Source organism: Amphiprion ocellaris, chromosome 4, assembly GCF_022539595.1.
Source record: "Amphiprion ocellaris isolate individual 3 ecotype Okinawa chromosome 4, ASM2253959v1, whole genome shotgun sequence".
NCBI lineage: Eukaryota > Metazoa > Chordata > Actinopteri > Pomacentridae > Amphiprion > Amphiprion ocellaris.
Window position 1 is genome coordinate 20,012,512 of NC_072769.1, and position 24,432 is coordinate 20,036,943.

A 24,432-nucleotide genomic window follows, 5' to 3' on the forward strand; every position below is an offset into this window, starting at 1 on the left:
TAAGTGATCTCTGTCCTGTTATCCTGTGAACTTCTTTTAGCATTGTTTCAATGTAACATACACTGCCGTTCAAACATTTGGGGTCATTCAGACAATTTCACGTTTCCCATGAAAACTCTCACTTTTATTCATGTGCTAACATAATTTCACAAGGGTTTCCTAATCATCAATTAGCCAATTAGCTAACACAATGTAGCATTAGAACACAGGAGTGATGGTTGCTGGAAATGTTCCTCTGTACCCCTATGTAGATATTCCATTAAAAATCAGCTGTTTCCAGCTAGAACGGTCACTTACCACATTAATAATGATAAGAAGAAGAAGAACTTTATTTGTATAGCACCTGTCAGAAGAACATTCACCAAGTGCTTTGACAGATAGAACATAGTGATAAAAGAGAAATGAAAGCGAACTTTACAGGAAGGCGAGTCTATAAAAGTGGGTTTTAAGACGCGATTTAAAAGAATTTAGTGATTCGGCGAGCCTTATCTCCTCAGGCAAGTCGTTCCAACACAGAAGGGCCCTGATGGAGAAGGTCTGGTCACCCTTGGATTTAAGCCTCCACTTTGGAACAATGAGGAGGGACCCACCTGAGGATCTAAGGCTGCGCGAGGGGACGTACGGGGTTAGCATGACTAAAATATAGCCAGGGGCAAGGCCCTGGCAAGCTTTAAAAATGATCAGCAGAATCTTAAAATCAATTCTAAAATGGACAGGGAGCCAGTGGAGGGAAGCCAGAACAGGGAAGCTGTGATGTCATTACATTAACAATGTCTAGACTGCATTTCTGATTAATTTAATGTTCTCTTCATTGAAAAAAAATGCTTTTCTTTTAAAAATAAGGACATTTCTAAGTGACCTCAAACTTTTGATCAGTAGTGTATGTTGTTTTATTTCGTTTTTTTAAATTAACAGAATTGTCCATGAGACGCAACACAACAAACAACACGTCCTGTGTGACCAATGATACAAAATACATTCTTTTATTCATTCATCATTGTAAATACACAAAACAAATCATTGCAAAGTATTCACACAAACAATATTTAGTGGGATATAAATCTTCACACCATTTACACACCATTTACACAAAGTGTTTTTGGAAACTAATGTCTTCTCCTTTAGGAACTATCTTTTTGATGCGTCCAGTTTGGAATATCAGTCACAGCTATCAAAGCTATCTATGTCTTCCCCCCTCTTATCTATACACACAGCATTTACCATTTTCAATCCTCTTCTCGCCTAGATCATTTTGCTGTAATGTTTAGGATTCATATGTTATTATATGTACATGATATACATTGATTCTTAAATACATTTTCATTGCTTCTCGTCTATTTACAATATAAGAGCTTATTGATATTTTAAATGGTTACAAAATATATGCACTTGATGCTGTAAAAAAAAAACAACAACAATAACAACAACAAAACAAGCAAAAGGAGGCAAATGTGATATTATATTGTCTTTCTTTGTAATGAGTGGTTGCTGTGGAGGATTGACACTGGAAAAAGGCATCGCTTCATATCCAGTACAACATAAAGCTCTGCAATATTTCATGAGAAGAAAGTATTTGAAAAACAGAGAAATAAACAGGGCCGCATGCCATCAACAAAACGTTGATTCAAACTACAGTTCTCTTTGAAAGCATCAGGCTTATGGAGCATTTTTGTAACCTTTTGTATCTCCATTCGTATTGGCTTTCGTAAACGGAAAAAAATTGCAATTCCATCATATCCTTGAGTCCCGTTCATGTGATTGGAAAAGCAGAACTAGTCTGGTTCTCGCTCTGGTATCGGAAGAACCGCTAAGCCTGCAGCAGTGCGCTACGTCGGTGATTTAACCCACACAGTTGTATCACAATAGATTACAGCTGTATGTGACGGATCAAACAGTTTCCACAGTGAACACAGCGCTTTATCTCTCTTCTTGTGGCTAAAAATAGGGCAAGGAGTTAATTCCCCAGATGAAACTCATCAATCCAATGCAAGTGTTTGTTCATTCTTTGGTTTAGGACTATTTGGCGTCTCATATGAGTGAATAAACAGTGTGTGCAATCAGTTCTTCATTTAATATGATGTGTATGCACGTTTGTTACTGATTGTAAATGTTTTGCATAGCAATAGCGGAATTCTTCGAGACCCTAACATAAGCAACGCAGAGTGAGATATGGCAACGTGAGAAAAACTGATGGCATAAAATGGAAACCATTCAGATCCAGAAATGAAACAAAACAGCAAACTAATTGACTTCAGAGATCGTTAAGGAATGTACTATTCAGTAAAAAAAAAATATGGCTTGTCTGTAAATAGTAATATTATGGGTTGTAGCTTGATGAAAGACTGCTAGAAAAAGTCCACACCTATCACAGCATCTACTGGCTAACTCTGTGGCTCCCTGAATGTTGTAATAATGTGTAAAAGGTTTGTTGGGTTTGTGAACAAACACAGCACAAGCTCATTGATCTGTCAAAGCCGTGAGGTGTGTGTGTGTGTGTGTGTGTGTGTGTGTGTGTGTGTGTGTGTGTGTGGTATGTGAATGTGGATCAGTGTTTCTATGTGGGTACAGGGATCGACCACTCACAGCAAACACATTAAAGCATTCCCATTTGCTCTCCGCTCGCCCAATAGCGAGCTTTAAACCCACACAGTCTGTTCTGTCTCTTGTTAGTCTCTGTCTTTTTACTCCTTTCAATACAGCCACAACCCATCCTTTAAAAAACTTTCCCTGGCAGATGGAGACAGAGGCCTCTGCGCCGACAGCAGCTGCCTCAGCTTCAGATCTTCTGGCACATGTGGAGCCTGGACTTGGACGAGGAGGTGGCGTCTTTCCACACCTTGCAGGAGAGGCCTTTGGCGCAGTCGCAGCGCTGGAAGATTTCCAAGCTGTGAGAGCCTTTCTTCCTCTGCTTGGTGCACACCTCTCCCTGCCGCAGCACCGGTTTGCAAATTTTGGTCCAGAAGTGACGGGCGCAGCAGTAGCCCTCCGAGCAGTCGGACGAGCGAAGGCAAGGGTCGCCCTCGTGCCCTAACAGGAGAAGACAATAGAGATCGCTGGTGAACCGCTGGAGCTGGTATATGAGCGCTCGGAAAAACAGAAACAAATGCTCCATCAGGGACATAAAAGACCTGCATGAAATTCTAAACCATCTAGAATCTTGGAGTTTGTTGTACAGCGCTTAAATAGAAAAAGCAAAGGAAATGTGCAATGATTGTTCATTAGGGCGTTTATGTTTTCCATACGGATACGTTTATATAACGCTTTCTTCAGGATTCGGTCCAGATTGCATGATACAGCATGTGAGAGACAAAAGGAACATATGAAGCTTTCAGCAGAAAAATCAAGCAAACAATTTGATTATTCTGTATATTAACCATATCATCCAATCTGTTGCTCCGTTAGTCTGATATTCTTGGCATGCTCTTATGAGCAGAGTATATAATTACTGTAATTTAGACACGCAGGTTTTTCTGTGAAACTCCTTTATGTGTATATCACCTTCTGCCAGAGGTTGCATTATCATCCAAGACTAGTCATCCTGTGTCCCTGGCAAAAGCACATTATGCTGACTGGTTATTTCACTATGAACTTCTAACCATCAGTGTGATGGACTGTGAAGTTTGTTCATTGTTTTACCATCACTGATTTTCTGGAAGGACTTCTCTAAAGCAGCAGACGGCCATTAGAATGTAATAGTGTTTAAAGAAAGGCAGCGAGTCAAGTGCAAATAAAAGGAAATGGCCTCATTTATAGCGGCTTTAAGTCGCGCCGTTACTTTCACATTGATTTTAACGTCGCAGCCTGCTGTCTTCAGGGTGCATTTAGGGTTGAGGAATTTAAGCGTCTCATTAAACTTATTACTTCATGGATGGGGCCTTTACATTAACCTAAATCAGCTGACATGAACGCTGAGCAGGGGGGCTCACTGAGTTGTTAGCTATAATCATCCCCACCCTCATTCTGTGGTTGCGTCTCGTACACTGTGTGCCGTCAATGAAACTGTTTGTATGGCTTTATGTAGGTGCAGAAACAGCACACGCACTGTGGTTTCTACCAGCCTCCCCACGCTGTGCTTTGGGCTCAGAGGCGCTGACACATGAGCAGACGGGCAATTATCAACTGTGTTACCCATGAGTTCTTATGAAACATGCAGAGGGTGAACAACAGAAGGATTCAGCTATTCGGGCCAGGTTCAGTTCAGGGAAATGACAGGGAAAATATACGAGAGAAAAGATAAAAGTGCTAATGTTCAGGGATGGCAGGGTTTCCACTGGACAAATTTTAAACACATGCGGTCAGATCTTACCTTTAAGAGAATGCTTTGCATGTGCTTTCCCACCCTTCCTCCAACTGTGGTCTTTGGTGGAGAGCTTGTTATGTTCATCTAACGCTGAGATGTGTGGTGAGAGGACGCTCTCAGAGATTGGGACACAAATATCTGCAGAAAGAAAAAAGAAGAGGAAGAAACAAAGGTCATGAAAATCCAAAATCTCCTCCGTTTGATTGCTGTACCAACCACTGAGGGCCAACATGGCAAACTGAAAGATCACATCAGAATCTTATTGGCCTCAGTGAGTGACTCCTAAATGATGCTTTACAGGAGATGACAGCGTGACAAAAGGCGACTTCCTAAATGTGTTGGTCAGCTATGTCAACACAGCCTCTGGGCCTCGATTTAATACAGTTCAGTAAATAGCCCAGGATTCTGCATGAAAGCATGTGTTCAGCATTATTTAAATGTACTGGCTCTCTCACTGAGACTCTGGGCTAGATGCTGTGGTACTGTTTGTTCAATGACCTAGAAAAAGTCACTTTTTCCAGAATATTTGCATGAGACGAGAAATCAAGTTTCTAAATCGTGCCCCGCAGTCAGGATCTGATTGAAACTGAGCTGATATAGTGTTTGTGCACACGTACAGTTGCTGCAGCGGTTTCCAGGGCAGCACATGGCATCTCGATGGCAGCGCTTCTTCCTCCTGCGGCAGGTGAGGCAGCGAGACGGAGCCTGTTGAGGACTGTGGCAGTAGCTGCCCACGCTGCACTCCTTATCATTGCTGCATGGATACACCTGCTGAGAAAAAAAGATGCATTTACTCAATCTGTAGAAAACACAGGTCAACTTGAACTCATTTAGAGCAACTTTAACTAATATGGAGCAACTTTAACTAATATGGAGCAACTTTCACTAATGTAGAGCAACTTTAAATCATTTTTGAGCAACTAAACAATAACTTTAACTTTGACTCATTAAGAGCAACTTTAATTCATATAGAGCAACTTTAACTAATGTAGAGCTACTTTAAATCATTTCTGAGCAACGTTAAATATTATAGAGCAACTTTAACTAATAAAAATAAATTAATTCATGTACACTGCCATTTAAAAGTTTGGGGTCACTTAGGAATGTCCTTATTTTTGAAGAAGCAGGCAAGTCTGAGGTTAAAGTGCATAATTTCAGTGACTTTTAAATCAGCAGGATGGACAGCTCTTCCTAAAATCCATAAACTGCACAGTTTGTAGGAGTGTACAATGCCTGACCTAGCTAGCATTGGTGAGGTGGTATTTTTCATGGGCCACACACAACTCTAGTTAGTCAATAAGAAGCCCTGCAGCATAATATTGATGCCAGTGTGGCTGCAGTTGCATCAGCCATCCATTCTTATTCTTTCAAACAACAAAGTGCTGTCAAGTGTTGTTTAAAATTCGTGTTCGTGCCATGGAAGAGCTTGACTTTCTCTTCTGTGAATAAATAAATGGCAAGTGTTGCCTTTGATATCTGACTCTGATAGAGTTGCCTCAGTGGCATCAAACAATATGAAGCACATGTAGCTGTGGTGTGAATGCAAGTGATTCCTTTAATTACATCTGAAGTGCCGTTCTCTTCTCTTCTCATTCAGAATGGGACAAATCAGGCCACTTACTGGAAAGATGTCATATGGTGGACACACCCTGCCCTCAGCCACACTGATCCTGCCGAAACTCATAAAACTGTTTTACTGGGTAATGAAACATCTTGAAATGGTAAACTGATCTCCTCCAATTTATTTTTAATTTAACTGGGTATGTATTTTATTGTGGTGATTTTCTACCTCCCATATATCATCGTCCACCAATGAGTACTGTGTTGCAGGGGAATTAATGTTTGCCTGCAATGTGCTACACTTAAAGCATCTCTTCTATCAAATACACAACAGTCAGTCAGCAAAATTAGAACTGCAAACAGTTAGAGAGTTGAATAAAGTCCAGGTCAGAGGTCTTTGAAAACAAGATCACCCAAACCAGCTCCAACAGGGTTGTGGTGGATCCACTACTTCCAATCTGCACCAGGTCTTAAATCATTTGGCCAAATTGCTCAGTTAAACTGTTGCAGTTTAGTTTGGACCGAATACAGAACCCAAGACGGATTCAACTTGAATCGGTTGTGTTGCTTCGAGAGCATTGTGTTTTATCAAGGAGGCTGTAAATCACAGTATGTCTTATGCTAGCTAATTCATCAGTATTTTTTGAGCACTAGATGTGGATCGGTGCCGGAGAAAGAAAAAGCTGCTGTTAGACTTGTGTGATGTTAGGGAAAACCAGGCTATGGAAACTTTGAATGATCCAGCTATGAGTTATTTTCGTTGTTAAAATCATTTAGTTGGTTATTCCAGTTTAAAAGCTGGCACTGTTTCTATTGTACTTATTGTTCTCTACCAGAATCACTGATGTCCCAAGTACCATTGTTTCTGAAAAGCAACATTGCCCCTAAAATTTTCAAAAACAACTTTGATGTTGGACATCTTGGAAGCAAAGACTGAATGGCATTTGCCTTCATTGCATTAAATGGGTGGATGATGTATTAGCAGCAGAGATCTAAAACTTCAACAAATTAACCCAAGACTGCCTGCACAGCCAGATACCATGGGGGGTAAGTGGGGAAATATGCTGTTTGTTTGTTTGTTTTGGGTGAAATAACTACAGGCTGTGGTCCCTGTGAGTCCCATTTTAGTGGACGACATGTTGTAGGGATTAAGTTGTCTGTCACTGTCATGGTCAGGGCTAAACAATAGAGCTATTACAGTTTCCAAACCAAGTAAAACCACTTCAGTTTCTCTAATTCTCCCAAAGTGTTTAGGGACATAATGAGACATAACTGAGGGGTAATTTCAGTAAGCCAATCAGGCTCCTTTAAAGTTAATTAGGCATTGTTTTTACTTTAGTATTTCTTGTTTTTGTACCGAAAGCAGCTAAAGGAATCTTTGGGTCTTTCCCATAAGTGCGCTAAAAATGGCCACACAAAGAAAAACCACCACCTTCACAAACATAACCTAAATTGTCCATAGTATTGAGAAATACAATTAAAACCAAGTTTACTTTTTCCATAACAAGTGTGTAGTTTTACTTGAACCACTGTGTTAATGTACACTACCCTTCAAAAGTTTTGGATCACTTAGAAATGTCCTTATTTTTGAAAGAAAAGCAGTTTTTTTTTCAATGATGACAACATTAAATGAATCGGAAACACAGTCTAGACATTGTTAATGTGGTAAATGACTATTCTAGCTGGAAACAGCTGATTTTTAATGGAATATCTCCATAGGGGTACAGAGGAACATTTCCAGCAACCATCACTCCTGTGTTCTAATGCTACATTGTGTTAGCTAATGGTGTTGAAAGGCTAATTGATGATTAGAAAACCCTTGTGCAGTTATGTTAGCACATGAATGAAAGTGTGAGTTTTCATGGAAAACATGAAATTGTCTGGGTGACCCCAAACTTTTGAACGGCAGAGTAATTCCTTATATAAGCATGTCCCATCGCCATTCCACTTTTGGAACTTTTTGGACTTTTGAGTGTATGGCATGAATTGTTTGACAAATCAAATGAACTTCGCTAGACAAATGAAATAGCGTCACCAACGTGCAATAAATTCATGAAAGGAGAGGGACTTTTTAAGCAGCAGCATTGAAGTCTCAGGTCCACATCTGCTGGCCAAGACACAGAGAAGCTCAGGTTACTGCTCAATTGTTTATTTCGTTTGACTTTAGGTCAGTAAATGTGTTAAACTGTCAGACATTTGCACGACACAGCACCTATTCATACTTACAGATCAGTAAAAATGAGTCTGATACGGAATAAACGGTATAAATTATGCTCATTGTGGACTGACATTGGAACAACATGTTTGGTTGGCACACCACCACCAGCACCACATCCACATTCAGCTGGCACTGTACTGACAGATCTGATTTACTGTGGCTTACCACTGACAAACACGGAGCAGTCAACATGTGAGCGAACATGAAAGAGGTTTAAATCAGAGTAAAATCATTATAGCCACAATAAATATCAAACTGCTTTTGGGGTATAAAGGTCAGTAGATGAGGATTCTGTCGTGCCCAAAGGAGAGGGCATCCGTCCAAACACGAATGTAGACCACATGTTTAAACCAACTATCAACAATATCAATATTTCAGCACATTAGAAGCTGTTACTCATGTGCTTGAGCTTCAGAAAATGAACAAGATTAGACTTACTGGACGGCTGCCATACTGGCTCTCTCAGACTGGAAACACATGGCGGCAATGATACAGCCATAGAAAAATGAGTAGGAATATTAAACTGAATGCTCATCCATCATTATGACAGATTCCCATAATGCAAATGCTTAACATGTTGATGAAAGCAACAACGCCCTGAATGTTTTATGGGTTCTGAAAATTTCTTAATTATTGCAAGGTTAAGAACTGTTGTCAGAATATTCAAAGCTCTAATTTTAGCATTATGACTTAAAGTAGGCGGAAACAGCCATTCATAAAGGCCAAAAACATCCTCTTAGCCGCACTTTTACAGTTCGTTTATAGCACAGTGTAGGAATAAAGCAACAATTAACAGTTTTAGGGGATTAAAATTAGACTATTCTGTTACGTCTGTCTGTCTAGCACTTCTGTGTGTTTCTGGCTGTTGTTTGTCAATACTTCATACTACGATATAATTCCCAAAATGATGAACTCCCCTTTAATACAAAGTTCACTTAACAGATTGTTAGTGTTAAAAGAAATAGAAATGTCTTAACCCTTTGATGCGCAGTGTGGGTCAGGAGATTCCCATTTGCCATTGGATTTGGGTCACTTTTGACTCATGTTGCACATCAAAAGGCTAAAGAAATGTCAAAAAGTACTTTATATTAGTCAAAAATAACTCAAAAAATGTCCAAAATGATGGAAAAAATGTCTAAAATGATTGAGAGGTTGTTTAGAATGAATGAAAAGCTGCCCAAAATCATTCAGCAACTGTCCAAAATGAAAAAAAAAACAATTCCAAAAGCCTTAAAACGAGAAATGTGAAAAATGACTTAAAATGTGTCCAAAATGATTGAAAAAAAATGTCCAGAATGACTCAAAACTTGTTTAGAATAATTAAAAAATTGATCACATGATGTTTTTGTTTTTGTTTTCTTTTTAAATGAAAAAAATATCTATGTGTTGCCTCAAGACTTGTTTAGAATGAATTAAAAGTTGGTTTTGGAAAAAAACTGCTTTTCTTTCATAAATAAGGACATTTCTAAGTGATCCCAAACTTCTGAATGGTATTTGTATATCTGGTCTGAAGAGAAGTTCAGGAAAGTGCAGCAGGAGTTTTTCTCCCATCAAGAAAAATGTGCTGTCATCTAAATATGACAACAAAAAGTTCCCTACTTGCTCTGATTCCTATTTGTCTTTCTGACCAGCAGGTTTGGATCAATTATGGCGCTTTGCAGACATGCAGGATAGACTGGGGAGGAACGAAGCTCACCTCTTCCATCACTGCTCAGACTTCGAGACAGCCCTTTGAAACTCAGGGATACAAGGCCAACCCTTAAATCACAGCTGATAATCTCGCCTTATCTTGTCATGTTTTAAAACGCCTTGCTCGCAACTTCTGATGGACAGGGCTTCATTTGGATGCATCTTATTCATCTCGTATCTTTTTTTTCGGTTGCTCCCTTATTTTTCCCCTAGACAGAACTCGCACATAAAAGCACAGCCCTGGATCCTGCACAGGAAGTGGCTTAAGAACTGTGCACTCTGCAGCCTCTGTTGGTATGCTGGTGAGACGATAAAGGAAGAGACAGACATAAGGGAAGCCCCCGGCCCTGTCTCGTGTTGCTCTCGTGCTGGTAAAGCGCTGCGGCTTTGAAGAGGAACCTTAAATGTGCGGGAGCAACAATCTACAAGGGATTTACTGCAGGATATACAGGGCTTTGAACCCTCTCCCCCAGTCTGCGCATCCCTTATTTACCGCTGCACAGTCATTCCAAAGCGCTGATATAATTCCATGGGAGTGCCCTGTAATGCATAAAAATAACACTCGGTGTATCTCTTCTGTGTTGTTTGAGTCTAAGGGACAGTAGAAAGACACAAATATACAGCAGCAAAACAACAAAACGAAGCAATTTCAACAAACTACGTTACATGACAAAACCCACTAGTGGCCTCAGTTACTATGATAGCAGCAACGATGGCAGGGATGAGGTTGGGGTGGATGGATGGGTCAACAGAGCTTGTATCATGAAAGAAATTGTTTGTGAACAGTTTTTTTTTTTTTTGCTTGTTTTTTTTTTTTTAATAACATCACTATAATTCCCTAAACTTAACCATATTTCTACTCTACCAAGGAATGGTGAACTTACGTGACGATTAGCCTAAGTTTGTCTGTCTGTCTGTCTGTCTGTCTGTCTGTTCGCAACATTACTCAAAAACGGATTTGGATGAAATTTTCCGGAAAGGTCAGAAATGACACAAGGAATGAGTGATTAGATTTTGGCAGTGATGCAGCTTATAGTCTGGATCCACAGATTTGTGAAAGATTTCTGTTCATTGCGAGATAGTGGCACGGTGTCACTGTAACTATGACAACAAGTGAACACTACGTCAGCTGCCTGCTGATGATTATGTGATTGCGATCCTACTACAAATCCACCGCTGCAGACTGATCGGGACTTATCCATCAGCAATGATTGAAAAAAATGGGCACCCAGGTAGCTCAACTGGTTGAGTGGATGACCCATAAACAGGGGCTATAATCCCAGATCCAGTGGCCTGGGTTTGATTCCAGCTCAGGTCCTTTGCTGCAGGTCTTCCCCCTCCATTCTGCTCCTTATTCTCCTGTCTGACTCTCGACCTACCGGTCAAATAAAGTCAAAAATGGCAGAAAAAAATAACTTTTAAAAAAAGAAACAATTGATTAAATTGTGGAGGTGTTTACAACTATCATCAATTCCCGCCACCCGCTACATATTTAGGTCACACGATTTGGTATCTGTACATAACGTACACATGCAAAACACATGGCTGTGCTCAGTGCAATGTCATTTTGTTTGTGGGTACATCTATATTAAATGTGATTCCTGTCACAGATTTTTTTTTTAAAGATTTCATCTGTCAGAAATGATCCAATGACTGAGCAGCCTTGGCAGAGTACTGCACTCTCTGAGTGCTTTTCTTGCTATGATATTGTAACTATGACGATCAAGCTTTTGAACCCTAGCAAAAGAAACAGCAATGCCAAAGTGGATTAAACTGACTTCTTTTCTTGATATTGATCAAGATCAATCTGAAGCACTTGCCGACCTTATTACTCAGAGGAACTCCTAATGTGGGCCATCAGTGCAAACACTAATAAAACTCTAATAAAAGCAAAAGCAGACCTGCTGTCCTCTGCATATGGCAAATATCATCTTTATGAACCATGACAGTGCTGAAGGCTGTCTTCTTTTATGGACTATGCTATCTATAACTCTCTCACCTTAGTCATTTTCAAGTCCTTCACAGTTTGTAAAAACAGGTTTTATGCACCATACTTCCACTGATTTAGTCTGAAGAAAAAAACAAAAGATGCAATAAAGTTTCTTCCCACACAACCACTTTTTTTTTTTTTTTTTTTGGTTCTTTTTTGCGATTGCACATGACCTTCAGAGCTCGAGCTCGTAACCTGAAACTGTGAATGGTGTTAATGAGTGGCAGGGGCCTTAAAGAGTCAAATAAACGATGTCACTGCATAAACAAACTTCATATGCCCTGAAAGCACAGACAGCCGGTATCAGATAACATAGGGATGACTGCGCACAACTCACTCCTACAAACCATGTCTTCAAACAAAGCTTGGCGTCTTTCATCACTCAAAACACATGTGTTTATAGCCGTGTCCCTTTGAGCACTAGAATTCAGAGTCTCCAAAAACTAGACCTTCCCTAAGTTAAGTATACATTCTGAGCTAGTCTTATTCATTGGACAAAAGACACAGAGTCGTACACGACTGCTCTCTTCAAAGACAAACGGGGGAAAAGCTCTTGATGGTATTCTAGAAGGTGTGTTGCTCTAAATCAGGGGTGTCAAACATGTGGCCCACGGGCCAAAACCAGCCCGCCAGAGGGTTCAATCCAGGCTGCGGGACGACTTTGTAAAGTGTAAAAAATATAGAGAAGACATTAACTGCAAATTGTAAATTTGTAAAACTTTAAATTTAAATTACTTTCTAGATCATGACAAGTTGTTTTGATCATAAAATAAAATACTAAATTGTTCTTTTGTCGTTTTGTGTCTCATTTTTGTAATATTTTGTCTTGTTTTTGTTGTTTTTTTTCCTACTTTTGTCATTTGTCTCATGTATTTTTCCTTTTGTTTCTGGTTTTTGTCGTTTTGTGTTTCCTTTTTGTCTCGCTTGTGGTTTTTTTGCCTTTTTTTGTCGTTTTGCGTTTTGCTTTTTTCATTGTTTTGTGTATTGTTTGTGTCATTTTGTGGGGGTTTTTGTCTTGCTTGTGTTGCTTGTCTAGTTTTTTGTCGTTTTGTTTCTGGCTTTTATCATTTTTTGTCTTGTTTGTGTAATTTGTGTAATTTTTTGTCTCTTTTCTGTCATTTGTCCATTTTTTTGTAGCTTCGTAACTTTTTGTCTAGTTTTGTACCATTTGTCTCATTTTTTGTCGTTTTGTGTCTTGTTTTTATTATTTCACGTCTCATTTTTGTCATATTTCGTCTTGTTTTGGTTTTTTTGTCTTTTTTTGTCTGACTTTTATCATTTTGATCATAAAGTAAAATACTATATCATTCAGTTCCAGAAACCTATGACTGAATGTTTTGTGCCTTTGTAGAAACACTGTGATCTGTAAGTTGTAATGTGTAAATGATAAACTGAGGCATAATGTTGCTGAAATTGAATTTATTTTTCTTAAGAAATTTCAGGTTTTTCATAATGTTTTGTAAAAAGATAGTTCCTTAAATGTGAACTTTTTTGCACTAAAACATAGGAAAAAATTGGAGTTTTCGTTATTTATAAGTTATTATGCTGTGATTTTACTGGTCCGGCCCGCTTGACATCAGATTGGGCCGAATGTGGCCCCTGCACCAGAATCAGTTGCACACTCCTGCTCTAAAAGGTGTAATCCTGTGGAATTAGATGTGCACGTGTCTCTTCTCTCATTAACAGGCCCAATTACAGTAAAGGTGGTTCCCATGAGGTTCCCAGTGCTTCCAGTTCAGGGATCCTCACAGCACTCGAGGGGCTCGTAGACTGGGAAAAAGCCACATGACAGAAGACTGAAGCACAAACTGAGCTGAGCGCTAACAAGCAGTCACACCTCAGCCTGTCTTTGCTCCCTCTTTCTCAGCTCATTAGGATCACTGAACAGTCATTTTAGGTTGAGGGGGAGCCCGAGAAAGAGAAGCTTTTATAGACAGAGCCCACGGAGATCGCTTGTTAAAGTAATCTCTGTGTTGAATTAAATAAAGCAACTAGTTAAGGCTGACTGACTGGCTGGCTGAGGTTTTACAGGCAGCATGAGTGCCGCCAACCAACAGTGTTGGTTCCATTGTGGGTTCAGAGGTTATGGCGGCGAGCACCGTCTGCCCATGCTATCCATTTCTGTTGGGTCCCTTCCAAGGAGGCAACAGTGCCACCCACGAGTGCCGGCTGTCAAGGTCCACGAGACTTAGTCGGTTTCACTCCGGTCGAGCTGATGCGAAAAGGGTTGAGACAACAGGAAAACACTCAGCAGTTTGGGGCCATCAGAACACAGAGGAAGTGTGTGCCATCAATGTCACTCTTATCGTCAAACTTTGTCCGCAACTATACGAACATTAAAGCATATTAAGTTGTCAAAGTCTTCCTATAACCCAATTTTTTGACCAACATTTCTAATCTCCTGGATATTACACCCTTGTTTCCTGCTTGTCTGCCCTTGGTGGTGGCTGGATTGCCTCCCACAGTAATTTGCTACATTAAATGAAAGCCAAAGAGGGCAATTTTTGAGGAGATTCCTTGTAATTTTCATTCTATAGAGAGATTCGAGATTCTAAACAGCTGCCTCATGCTTTTCAAAAATGTATTTGACTGAGAAGAGAATAGTTTTAAATAATGGTCACGGTGGTAAATTATTGAGATTCTCGCTGACATATCTGGCAAGCTCACAATCACACACACATCCTGAACCCACTCCCCAGAGGTGCGACAGTCTGCCAACTATTTCTCACCGATTGTAGAGATCTCAGCAACATGACAACTCGACCATAAATGTGGTGATAGCGTATCAGCCCCAAGGTTTCCCATAATGTGTGATGCCAGAGGAGAAATTTGAGCTGATGCGTGCCCATTTTCCAAACATTCCCCTCAGCCTTAATCAGCGATACATGAGCTCACAATCGCAGACCAAGACGAAAATATTTCAGGATTCCTACTGGGAACCACTTTGGAAAGAAAATACTTCAATCGTGTGTTTTGTGCTGTACAGCCTATTTCAAGACGTATCATAAAATTAAATAAGTTATTGCAGTTTTATACTCAAGAAAATGACTGATTAATGTCTCTGTGACCACCCTTAAGGTAAATCTTTGCCATTGCAGCCTCACAGAGAGATCAGACTTGTTATCTTGGATTTATTATCCCCATTGGTAGCCAGTGTAAGTCGAGATGCAGAAAGTCAGTGCAGTTTGCTCGCCATCGTCAAGCCACAAAACTGAGGCTGTCTGTTAGTTTACAGCTCTTGTAAACCCCCTGGCAGCCAGAAGACACACATATAACACACATATATAGACCCCCACCATGACATTTTACCTCTGTAGCCGTACAGTGGTATCTGCACACACATATTGTTTCCCCTCGGTACACTCTTCCAAACCACTCCAGATTATTGCAATGGCAGAGATGTAAGCAGGCGTTCAGATTGAGGTCTGGCAGGGTAGCCTGAGGTTGGATCTCCACACTCCGCAGAGGAGAGAGTGTGGCTTTTCCATAATTCTTCTGTGCGAGCTGGACGTCTCTCAGTGCCCTGCACTTCGCAGATATGCAACACTCAATCTACAGCAAGTGAATTTACAGGCAGCTGAACACGCCAAATGCAAACATAGCGGGCGAGAACATCGAGCGAAAGCGCTGCCTAAAGTGAGGACAAGTGCAATTAGCTGTGTCAGTGAGCTGATGGACAGAGTCTGGATGTGATGGAGAGGTGGCACTGCCATCTGCTGCTCAGGGAGATGCTCTGAGGCATCAGCAGCAGCCCTGAGCAACATATTCAGCCTCCAGTTGAATTAAAATCAAGGTGATTCTGTGCAGTAAATTAACATTTTATGTGAGGTGAATGCCTGGATTTTCTAGTTTTTGTGTGGCTGCTATGTCTTTCACACATTAATATCTGTTATCTAAACCTGTTTCATAGCAGATTATAACCAATGGTGGACTTTTTCCCCCCTGGCTAAGCAGCAGCTCTGATTCCTCACTTGATAAAACTCACTTATTATAATGTTCACAGCTTTTTGATTCCAGGTTTGCTGTCAAGCTGCACCAATGTGGCACTTTGTTGAAACAGCAGGAATTGATAAGTCTTTGAGTAGGTATTAAGTGGTTGGTTAGGTTATCCCTCAGAGGCCCCGCAGAATCTCATAATCCCAGCAAGCGTCTGGACCACTTTAATGACACTAAGACCCAGACAGAAAATTACCCCAAGTGTTAACTTTTTCTCACATTTCTGCTGGCATTAATGATTTACTGTGGAAGTGCGCTGCAACCGACTGTGGCGTCAGGTTTGAAAGGCAATTAGGGTTTATGAGGGGTCCGGTCCCCGCAATTTCCAATAACGATTCGCACATGAGAGAGCCCTTTTTAGGGCACATTTTACTAATCTATCATTTTACTAGTAAATATGAAAATGCTCCTTAATACTCCTCGCTCGACTTTCATTTAATTGAAATAAGAGGACATTTTTGGAACAGCTGTCATTCACAATTTGTTCCACTGGCACCGATCCTCCGGTTGCGCGTAAAAGTGTGCCAGGACTCTCAGCTTGTGTTTTCTCAGACAAGTAAATGATCAGAATTACCTGCGCAAGGATGTTCTGTTTCTTGGTGACAGTAGCAGAGCGGTTGGTAGCCGGTGTCGGTGTCTCTTCCAGCAGAGCAGGCTTGATGGAGTTCGCCTTCGGGCGCGCCTCTGATACCTGTGATGTCCCTGTCCTCAGTGTGGCGACGAGAAACATCACAACACAACATCTATTCCAAGTGGAGACGAACATCCTCGGGGAAAAAACACTGCAATGTGAACAAAAAATAAAAAGAATAACCTTAACTCTGCCTTGTAAAAATAAGTTTCTTCAGTGAGACGTGTGCGTCCTGGCAGTGTCCATGCGTAACGCTTGGTGATGGTGCCAGAAGTTGGTTCCTGAAAAAATCAGATATTCAGAAGAATGACTGCCATCGACACAGTGGTCTGAAAAAGCACAGAGAGCCCAGTGTGGAGGGGGATCAGTGGAGATCTGTTAAAATGCTGATGCTCTGAAGGGTCAGAAAGAAAAGCTGACAGGTTTTCCACTGTGTCTCTGTCTGGCTGTGAGTGAGCACTTAGTCCTGCAGCCGGCTGTTTTATGATCTCGGATACTTTCTTTTTATAGGATTCTAATGAGTTTGCTTCCTCCGCCCCTATTCACAACTGACAAAGAATGAAACTGATCTGTGTGCGGCACTGCTGCTTTCGCATTGTCGTCTGGACACCGGCACCAGGAGCCCCGTTGGGAAAAAGCTATAAAATTATACACTGTGTATTTTAACTGAGCGCTTGACCCTTTTTACTGCGAGGTGGCTGAGCACGCATAGGAAATGGAAAGGGGGAAAAAAAAAAAGTTGGGCTGCTCTAAAAAGAGGGTTTTTGTAAGTAAGGTGGAACATTTTCCATTATCACAAGAAATAATTTGTGTTCCTCGGAAATTGTTACCTGTACTTAGATTTTAAAACCCCAAACGGTCACTAAAGCTTATTTTATAGAAATGATGCCCTGATAAATTCATGGTTCATTTAACCAGCATTCCGGAATAACTTAGAAAGAAAAATAAAATCTGATAACTATTGTTTTCCCTTTGTGGGAAGACATCCCTCATGATGCAAATGATGACTAGTGTGATAAGGAAAACGAAGAAAGAATTATAAAGGATCCTTTGTCTAAGTCCTGTATCAGGATAAGTTATTCCTGTTGGTTAGATAATATATTTGTAAGCACAAAGCACTCTTTCAGTTTTAGGCAGGTAAAGCCCATGATCTTGGATGAATAATTCACTTAGCAGAGAGTCTTGCCTGGAAAGTATTTTACAGCTCTCAGTGTGTCCACATGCTGCAGAACCCTTTACTGCCTTTTTTCATGTACATATGATGCCGTGGTGCAACTATTAAAAACAAAAATCCACCAGGATCATCTACATGTTGCCTGACTCTCTTTGACAATGGAAAATATGATGCACAAACAGGAACCACAGTGCATGTAAATCAACAAAAGTCATGCTATTAATGAAAATTAAGCAGCCAGTCATCAAAACCATCTTTCCCACAACAGCTCTGTGACTCTCCACCTAATAATGCTTTAGTCTTCATGCAAGTTAGAAGCTTCCATTCAAGGCTGGAAGCTTGGCTGGGCTGGGATGAAACCAGTATACCGGTAAAGGCTTCTGACCTCAAAAGCGATCCATCACAGACTCCAATTCAAAGTGTCAAGTTCTTTTGTTCGAGACAATAGGCAACCAACTGAACTGGGGAGTGGGAGGAAGTATTGGACTTGTCTGATGTAACTGTAGATGCTCAGAGGTGATGCTATTTTAGCTGTCGTTGTCACCTGAGTCCACAGTGATTTACCTTGAAAGACTGCCACTAAACAGCTGCTACTACCGGAAACACGTTTTAAAAAGGGCTCATCCATTTTATTCAAGCACACAAGGTAACGCCTGGGAACTCACCATTGCCTGCTACAGTTTAAGGCTGTGCACTGAGGTCTTTCTAGAACTGGAGGACATTTTATATCGCACCCATCAAATTTCAAATAATCCACGTTCAAAATACTAAAACATGCAGTTGTTGTGTAAATGTACTTGTCCTGAGACCAAATCTAAAAAAACACTATTAGATAAGAATGTTTGAAAATATTTTTAAAATGCCAAATAAGTCTGGAGTTCCCTCTAAAATGCCATTTTTCTCTTGTCCCACTCCCTTGATGACCAAACTAAATCTCAAATGAAACAGTTAAAATTAAATTTAAATCTCCTTTTTTAAAATATTATATTTTCCATTGATGTCTCTTGTAGTTTGTTTTCTTCTCTCACCTGGCTTCCAGTTCTTTTCTCTGTTACACTCCAGGTTAGGAATATTTATCGACTCTTTTCTATTACTCTGCTAAGGAGGCGGAGTTGTGTGACAATTGTTGTTTTTTTCCTGTCTGTCTGTCTGTCTGTTCGCGACATTACTCAAAAATGGACTAACGAGTTTGGATAAAATTTTCAGGGAAGGTCAGAAATGACACAAGGACACTTTTTTTTTTTTTTTTTTAAGATTTCATCCATCGGAAACGACACAACGACTGAGCAGTCTTGGCAGAGTACTGCACTTTTCTAGCTTTTTAATTACTTCTTTAGTGTACTGGGGATCTGCGGGGCTTTGGGATACCACCTCGGATGTGTCCTGTTGTAGAGTTTGTACCTCTGTTACATCAGTTGTTGTTTTTTTTCTGTATGAGCGAGTGCGTACTACTGCAGACCTTTGTAAAATGACCATATCTGCTGTGTATGTTATATGTGCACAAGAGGAAAAAACAATAAACATATTTCAGAGAGAAAAAAGCTGGGAACAATGCGTTGATTTTTCAATAAAAAAGAAGGGAATCTGCAGTAAATAAACTTCCACTGAATATGTTTTTCTATCACTGTGCAGTTTTTCATGAATGTTTTCTGTGGGATTATGTTCCAATAACCAATGCAAAACAAAAACAGTGACTCGCGGCAAAAACTTCGATTCATTCCATAAACACTGGGTGGTGCCCAGCTGGATTTTCTGGTCTGCCTTCAATACTGCTGATGAAACAGCTGAAAAAGTCCCCAGGATGAGGGTGAAAGCGGCTCACAGTGAATCAGAGGTCCGGAACAGAGATGGATTGGGTTGGAGTGTCTATGTTGGGCCTATTCAATTGGCGGCCCGCGGGCCACATCCGGCCCGCGGACCCCTCACAACTGGCCCACCCCCCAATGACCCCTTTCCAACCATCTAAAGCAGCCCTATTCATCTAGCGGCCCGCGGGCCACATGCGGCCCGAAAGCAACCCTCGAGACGACAAGTTCTTACAAAAATTCCAACATTATTGCAAACATTGAATGCAACACTTGCCGTAACCTAGCAACTAACCCACAATGCATTGCGTTGAGGAGACGCGTTTGAAAAGTTAACATTAGCAGTTCTATACAGGTGAAAATAGCATCATGTCTTTTTCTATCCTGAAACGACAAATCGGCGAGGAAAACCGTCGGTTTAATCCTGCGTGGACTGACAAGTATTTATTTATTTACCACCAAGTCCGAACGCCAAACCAATGCGTTTACTCTGCAACGAGTGCGTTGCAGCGCTGAAAGATTATCATGTCCGAAGACACCACATTGAAAAACATGCCGCGTTTCGGACAAACTTTCCCGAGGGATGTCATGAGAGAGCGGCTATAATTCAGAGTTTGACTGCATCTTACAACCGGAGCTGTACTACAATGAAGCGGACCTGCACAGCTCAGGAAAGGGCCACGAAAAAGAGGCCGTTCACAGACTCAGAAACTGTGAAGGACTGCATGTTGGCTGTCGTGGATGAAGTTTTAACGGACGATCAAGTTAAGACGAGTGTGACATCTGCTATCAAACAGGTCTGACACGTCAAACATTCTCGCCACAGATGTCTTCGAGACATGGTAAGTGCAACAAAGCAGCGTGCTGTAGCAGACACTAAAGGTAGTTTTATGTATTTATGTGACTATTTTATGTTCACTTATTATAAGTTTAATATTTAAGAAATACATTTTGTTTTGACAGTTATTTCACTTAGTTGCACTTTATTATGCACTTTGATGTCAGCTTTATTTCGTTTCAAAGGGATAGTAACTATCACTGTGCCTACTGTTTATTTTTTTGATTATATGCACTGAAGCTGTGACTGTCTCAGATGAGACCAAATATGGACAGGGACAAACTCTGTTTTTTGTTATTTCCAAAGAAGAAAAATGTCTCAAGTTCTGAAAAGTTACTGTTAACCAAGTTACTTTTTAATGCACTTTGAGATGTGACCAAAACAAAAGATGGTGTTTCTAATCTACACTTAGTTTTTATGTTCATATGCACCTTAACATGTGCTTATATTTACCTATCAAAATGTGTTGAAGTTGTGTGTTTGAAATGTAAAAAGAAGCAGTATTTCAGCACAGGTTTAGTTTAAGTACTGCTCTTCTATTGTGTTTCTGTCCTTTTGGATGTGGCAATACGTTTATAAACATCCAGTGTCTTTGTTATCTGTTTGTGTTTATTTTAAATGGTTAACTTTGCTCACTGTCTGCTAAAAACATCCGGCCCAGCTCATGTTCTTAGTCTGAAAATCCGGCCCCAGTGAATTTTTAATTGAATAGCCCTGGTCTGTGTCATTTCAAAAACATTCATCACTTTAAAACATGTGAGCAGAAACAAGGAGACACTTCAAATGACAGACTGCTGAAACTCAAGAGGAAAAAAAGCAGCATGTTGATTCAGTGGTGCTGATAAGTGTGGAGATATCTGGAGGAACCACAGTCGATGGGATGTGACGGACAAGAGTAACATGCGATAAAGTGTCTCACTGGAGAGAAGGCGATGTGAATTTTTTGGACAGCTGAGCTTCTGGTGTGTCAGATAAAGGTTCTGCATGTGGTATCCAAACTCTAAACAGAAGGTTTTAGGGATGATGGCGGAGCATACCCATCGTCACTTTTTTCACATTAACAAAGAGCTTTCAGGATGTCAGCAATTAGTGTCAAAAATGTGATGTTAAAAGAAAAAAAAAAGAAGAACTTGAGCAGAAATACAGAGTAGAGCACCTAGCCCGAGATCTGTAATTGTTTTCTTGGCTCGCTTCATTGGAAACAGTTTCCCGTGGGATTATTTCTTGTGTTCTGACATGCCATCACCACCCCAGCCTTCACAGGGTAATCACATTGTGACTACTATTTTTCTGCGTTGAAGAATTCAAGCCGTCTGTAAAATAATATCTGAGAACGTCTCAATATCCATTCACCTGACAACGGGGAAAGCAAAGCTCTGCTGATTTATAATCTGGATTCTGAGGGAAGATTAAAATTGGATCATGGAGGGTCTACTCCCTTGACAACAGACTGGATAACTCTGGAATCAGTGGATTATAACCAGAAAAAAAGCCCTCGCCGGTTAAATTATAGACTGATGGAGACAGTCATGATATGCAGGTGGTCAATAGCAGAGGAGACAGGATATTAAACAGTGCAAAGACTTTGGTCATTATACAGCCATTACACAGGCTGTAGTTGCATAAATATATAGTTCAAGTCTTACCTTCTGTTGATTAAGACAACCTAAACGTAACGTGTGTAGTTTTAAGCAGCTACCAGCATTTCTGGGGGAAAAAAAAGAGATAAAAATGAATTTCACTGATCATTTCATACCCTTTCATTAGACATGTTATCAGTGTAACAGTGGCAATGCAGAAATAGTAATCATAATTAAAAATAGTTTCAGAATCTTTTAGAATTCAACCCTGCAAAGGTTTTATGAGGAAAGTAGTTAATAACAGTTTATTAGGCCTCAAAACATCAAGTGGTTTAGTCTTCTTTTTTTTTTTTTTTAAAAAAAAAAAAAAAAAGAAGTGCAAATACTACTTAACAAAATCCCACAGGATACCCTAAAGATGGACTTAATTTGAATCACCAAAGCTGAAACTGGACATGGAAGATGAGAATAATTGTCATTCAGGTTGTTTAAGTCATTAGAACACGTGTTGTTGACTACGATAATAAGAGTTAAAAGCCAGGCAGCTAAAATTCAAATAAAACAAGAGAGAACATATAAAATTAACAAACATAATGCAAAAAAGAACACTAAAACTAAAAGTAAACCTCACATAAAAGCAAGTCTATAAAAGTGGGTAATTTAAAAGAAGTTACTGACTCTGCAAGCCTTATCTCCTCAGGCAGGCACTTTGGATCTCTTGATTTGCCATTTCTGTGATGACCCTCATTTTATATTAACTTTTCAACCTTTTCAAAATGTGAAGATGGACACAAGTGGTGCTAATTTAACCTGAATTCATTCTGCCATCCATGCTTCCTTTGTTTTAGTTTGTATTGTAACTAGTGCACACTGGGCTATCCCTGTCAAGTCTGTTTATTTACTGCTGAAGCAAAACAGGTTTATTTGTTCTTTCAAATGCAGAAGCAATTCAGTGCACTTTAGGCACAGAAAAGACAAGCATTAGAGCATTTAAAAACAAACTGACTGTGTGGGTTTTCAGTTTAAGCTCACTGCCTTGACTGAAAGTTAGATCCAGTTGTGAGAGATTTGTCTTTAACACTCCCCTCTTGTCTTTCCCTTGATATCGCCTTGAGTTGTGCCATATGCAATATAGTGAGTGTTAAATTGCAATGACACAGTGTATAAACCTAATAATATGACATCAATGGGAGCAGTAGTCTGTAGAAACAACATTTTATATACTGTGTGAAGTCCAGCTTCAGATTAAAATTCTTGGATTGTGATTAAAGTCGTTGCGGGTTTATTCTCTCGTGTAACTGAAGACCATGTAAACCAGTTTCACTGTGGCACACTGAGTCTGGTTCTTGTTACTGGATCACACAGTACAGGAAGAGTTCCTGCCTCCCGGTTGACCACCCGCAACCATGCATCAGTACAACACATCAGTCGACCCATTCCGAGTCTGCCTTTGATTCGGGGTAATGCAGAAATGTGGGTGTTTATGTTCTGTTCAGAATATGGGGTTCCCCTCGGCTGAGACGCAGCAACAAGTCTGGCATGCTTTGTTAGTGAGGTGGAGCTCAGACGAAGGCTGCCGCTGACTTTGATGTGACTCACACAGAACATGCGTATGGACTACACCCACACTAGATGATAAACAAATTATCGAAGAGACCGTCTCTCCCGTTTCTAGTGGTCCACGTCCAGCAGATGTGAGCTGGCGGGCCGATGACGCGAGTCATATGGCAGGTGGCTCAGCATTAAATCAGCAGGCCGAGAGGAAGCAGGAATGACTCCAGAAAAATCAAGACAAACACATTAGTCGGGAGCTGTTTTGATTTTAATGAAGGTGACTGTTTTTATATTTGTCACTGGAATTTTTCTGAATGACATTGATGATGGATTATGTACACATCGCTTCTCACTAGGAAGTGTTTCCCAACAGGACTTTGGTTTGCATATTTTAGTGGGGAATTTTTTTCCTAGCTAAGATCTACCACTTGTAGAGATGAGCTGGGCAGCTTTCTTTCAATGCTCACAAAAGTCTTTTCAAGTCTTTCCAAAAGAAGTTTAAGAAAACCCCAAAAACATCCCATGCTTATGTTTGCAATAAAGAGTGAGGCTCATGACTAATGGAGGAATTAGCCACAAATTAAGAAATTAGGATCAAAGAGTCTTCAAACTTGGCTTTCTTCAGACAAACAGTTGTGGTTTGCAGAGATAACTAACACTTCTTACAGTTTGTCAACTTTTTCCATCCTCAAAAGCTTGGCATTGACACAGTCAGCCAGTAAAGACTGACCTACTCCAACTGTGTTACTGGAATGATTTACTACCTTTCTTACAATGAAATTGATCTTATAAAATAGGTTTGATTGATAATAAAGCAAAACTCAGATGCCCAAATGATCACTGAAATATATTTTGGTATCAGTAATCACTACTGACCACAAGAAGATCTCTTCCTAATCCTCATATTATATGTAAGAATGAAAATGTGATAGTGAGTGTGGCTTTGCTGAGAGCAGTGACACAAAAGCAACTAGAAAAACACTCAGAGAGCACAGTACCCTGCCAAAGGTTGTTTATCCCCCCTTATGGCATTGTCAGAAATGCAGCTATTTTTAGAAGTGCAGCTTTTTTTTTTTTTTTTTTTATAGAAATGCAGC

General features: G+C 40.2%; 1 protein-coding gene across 2 annotated transcripts; it reads right to left on the reverse strand.

Annotated features, from left to right (window-relative positions):
• Positions 1 to 967: 967 nt before the first annotated feature.
• Positions 968 to 16,921, reverse strand: dkk2 (dickkopf WNT signaling pathway inhibitor 2). 2 transcript variants are annotated; one of them, XM_035949865.2, is made up of 4 exons: positions 16,328 to 16,921; positions 4,918 to 5,068; positions 4,307 to 4,438; positions 968 to 3,027 (listed from the first exon to the last, which is right to left on the reverse strand). In XM_035949865.2, exons 1-4 carry the CDS (start codon positions 16,517 to 16,519, stop codon positions 2,777 to 2,779), a joined length of 726 nt encoding a protein of 241 aa, XP_035805758.1. In that variant the 5' UTR covers positions 16,520 to 16,921; the 3' UTR covers positions 968 to 2,776. The 2 variants fall into 2 exon arrangements, with proteins under 2 accessions (XP_035805758.1, XP_023129783.1); XM_023274015.3 differs by having other exon boundaries at positions 4,918 to 5,071; positions 16,328 to 16,915.
• Positions 16,922 to 24,432: the final 7,511 nt, after the last annotated feature.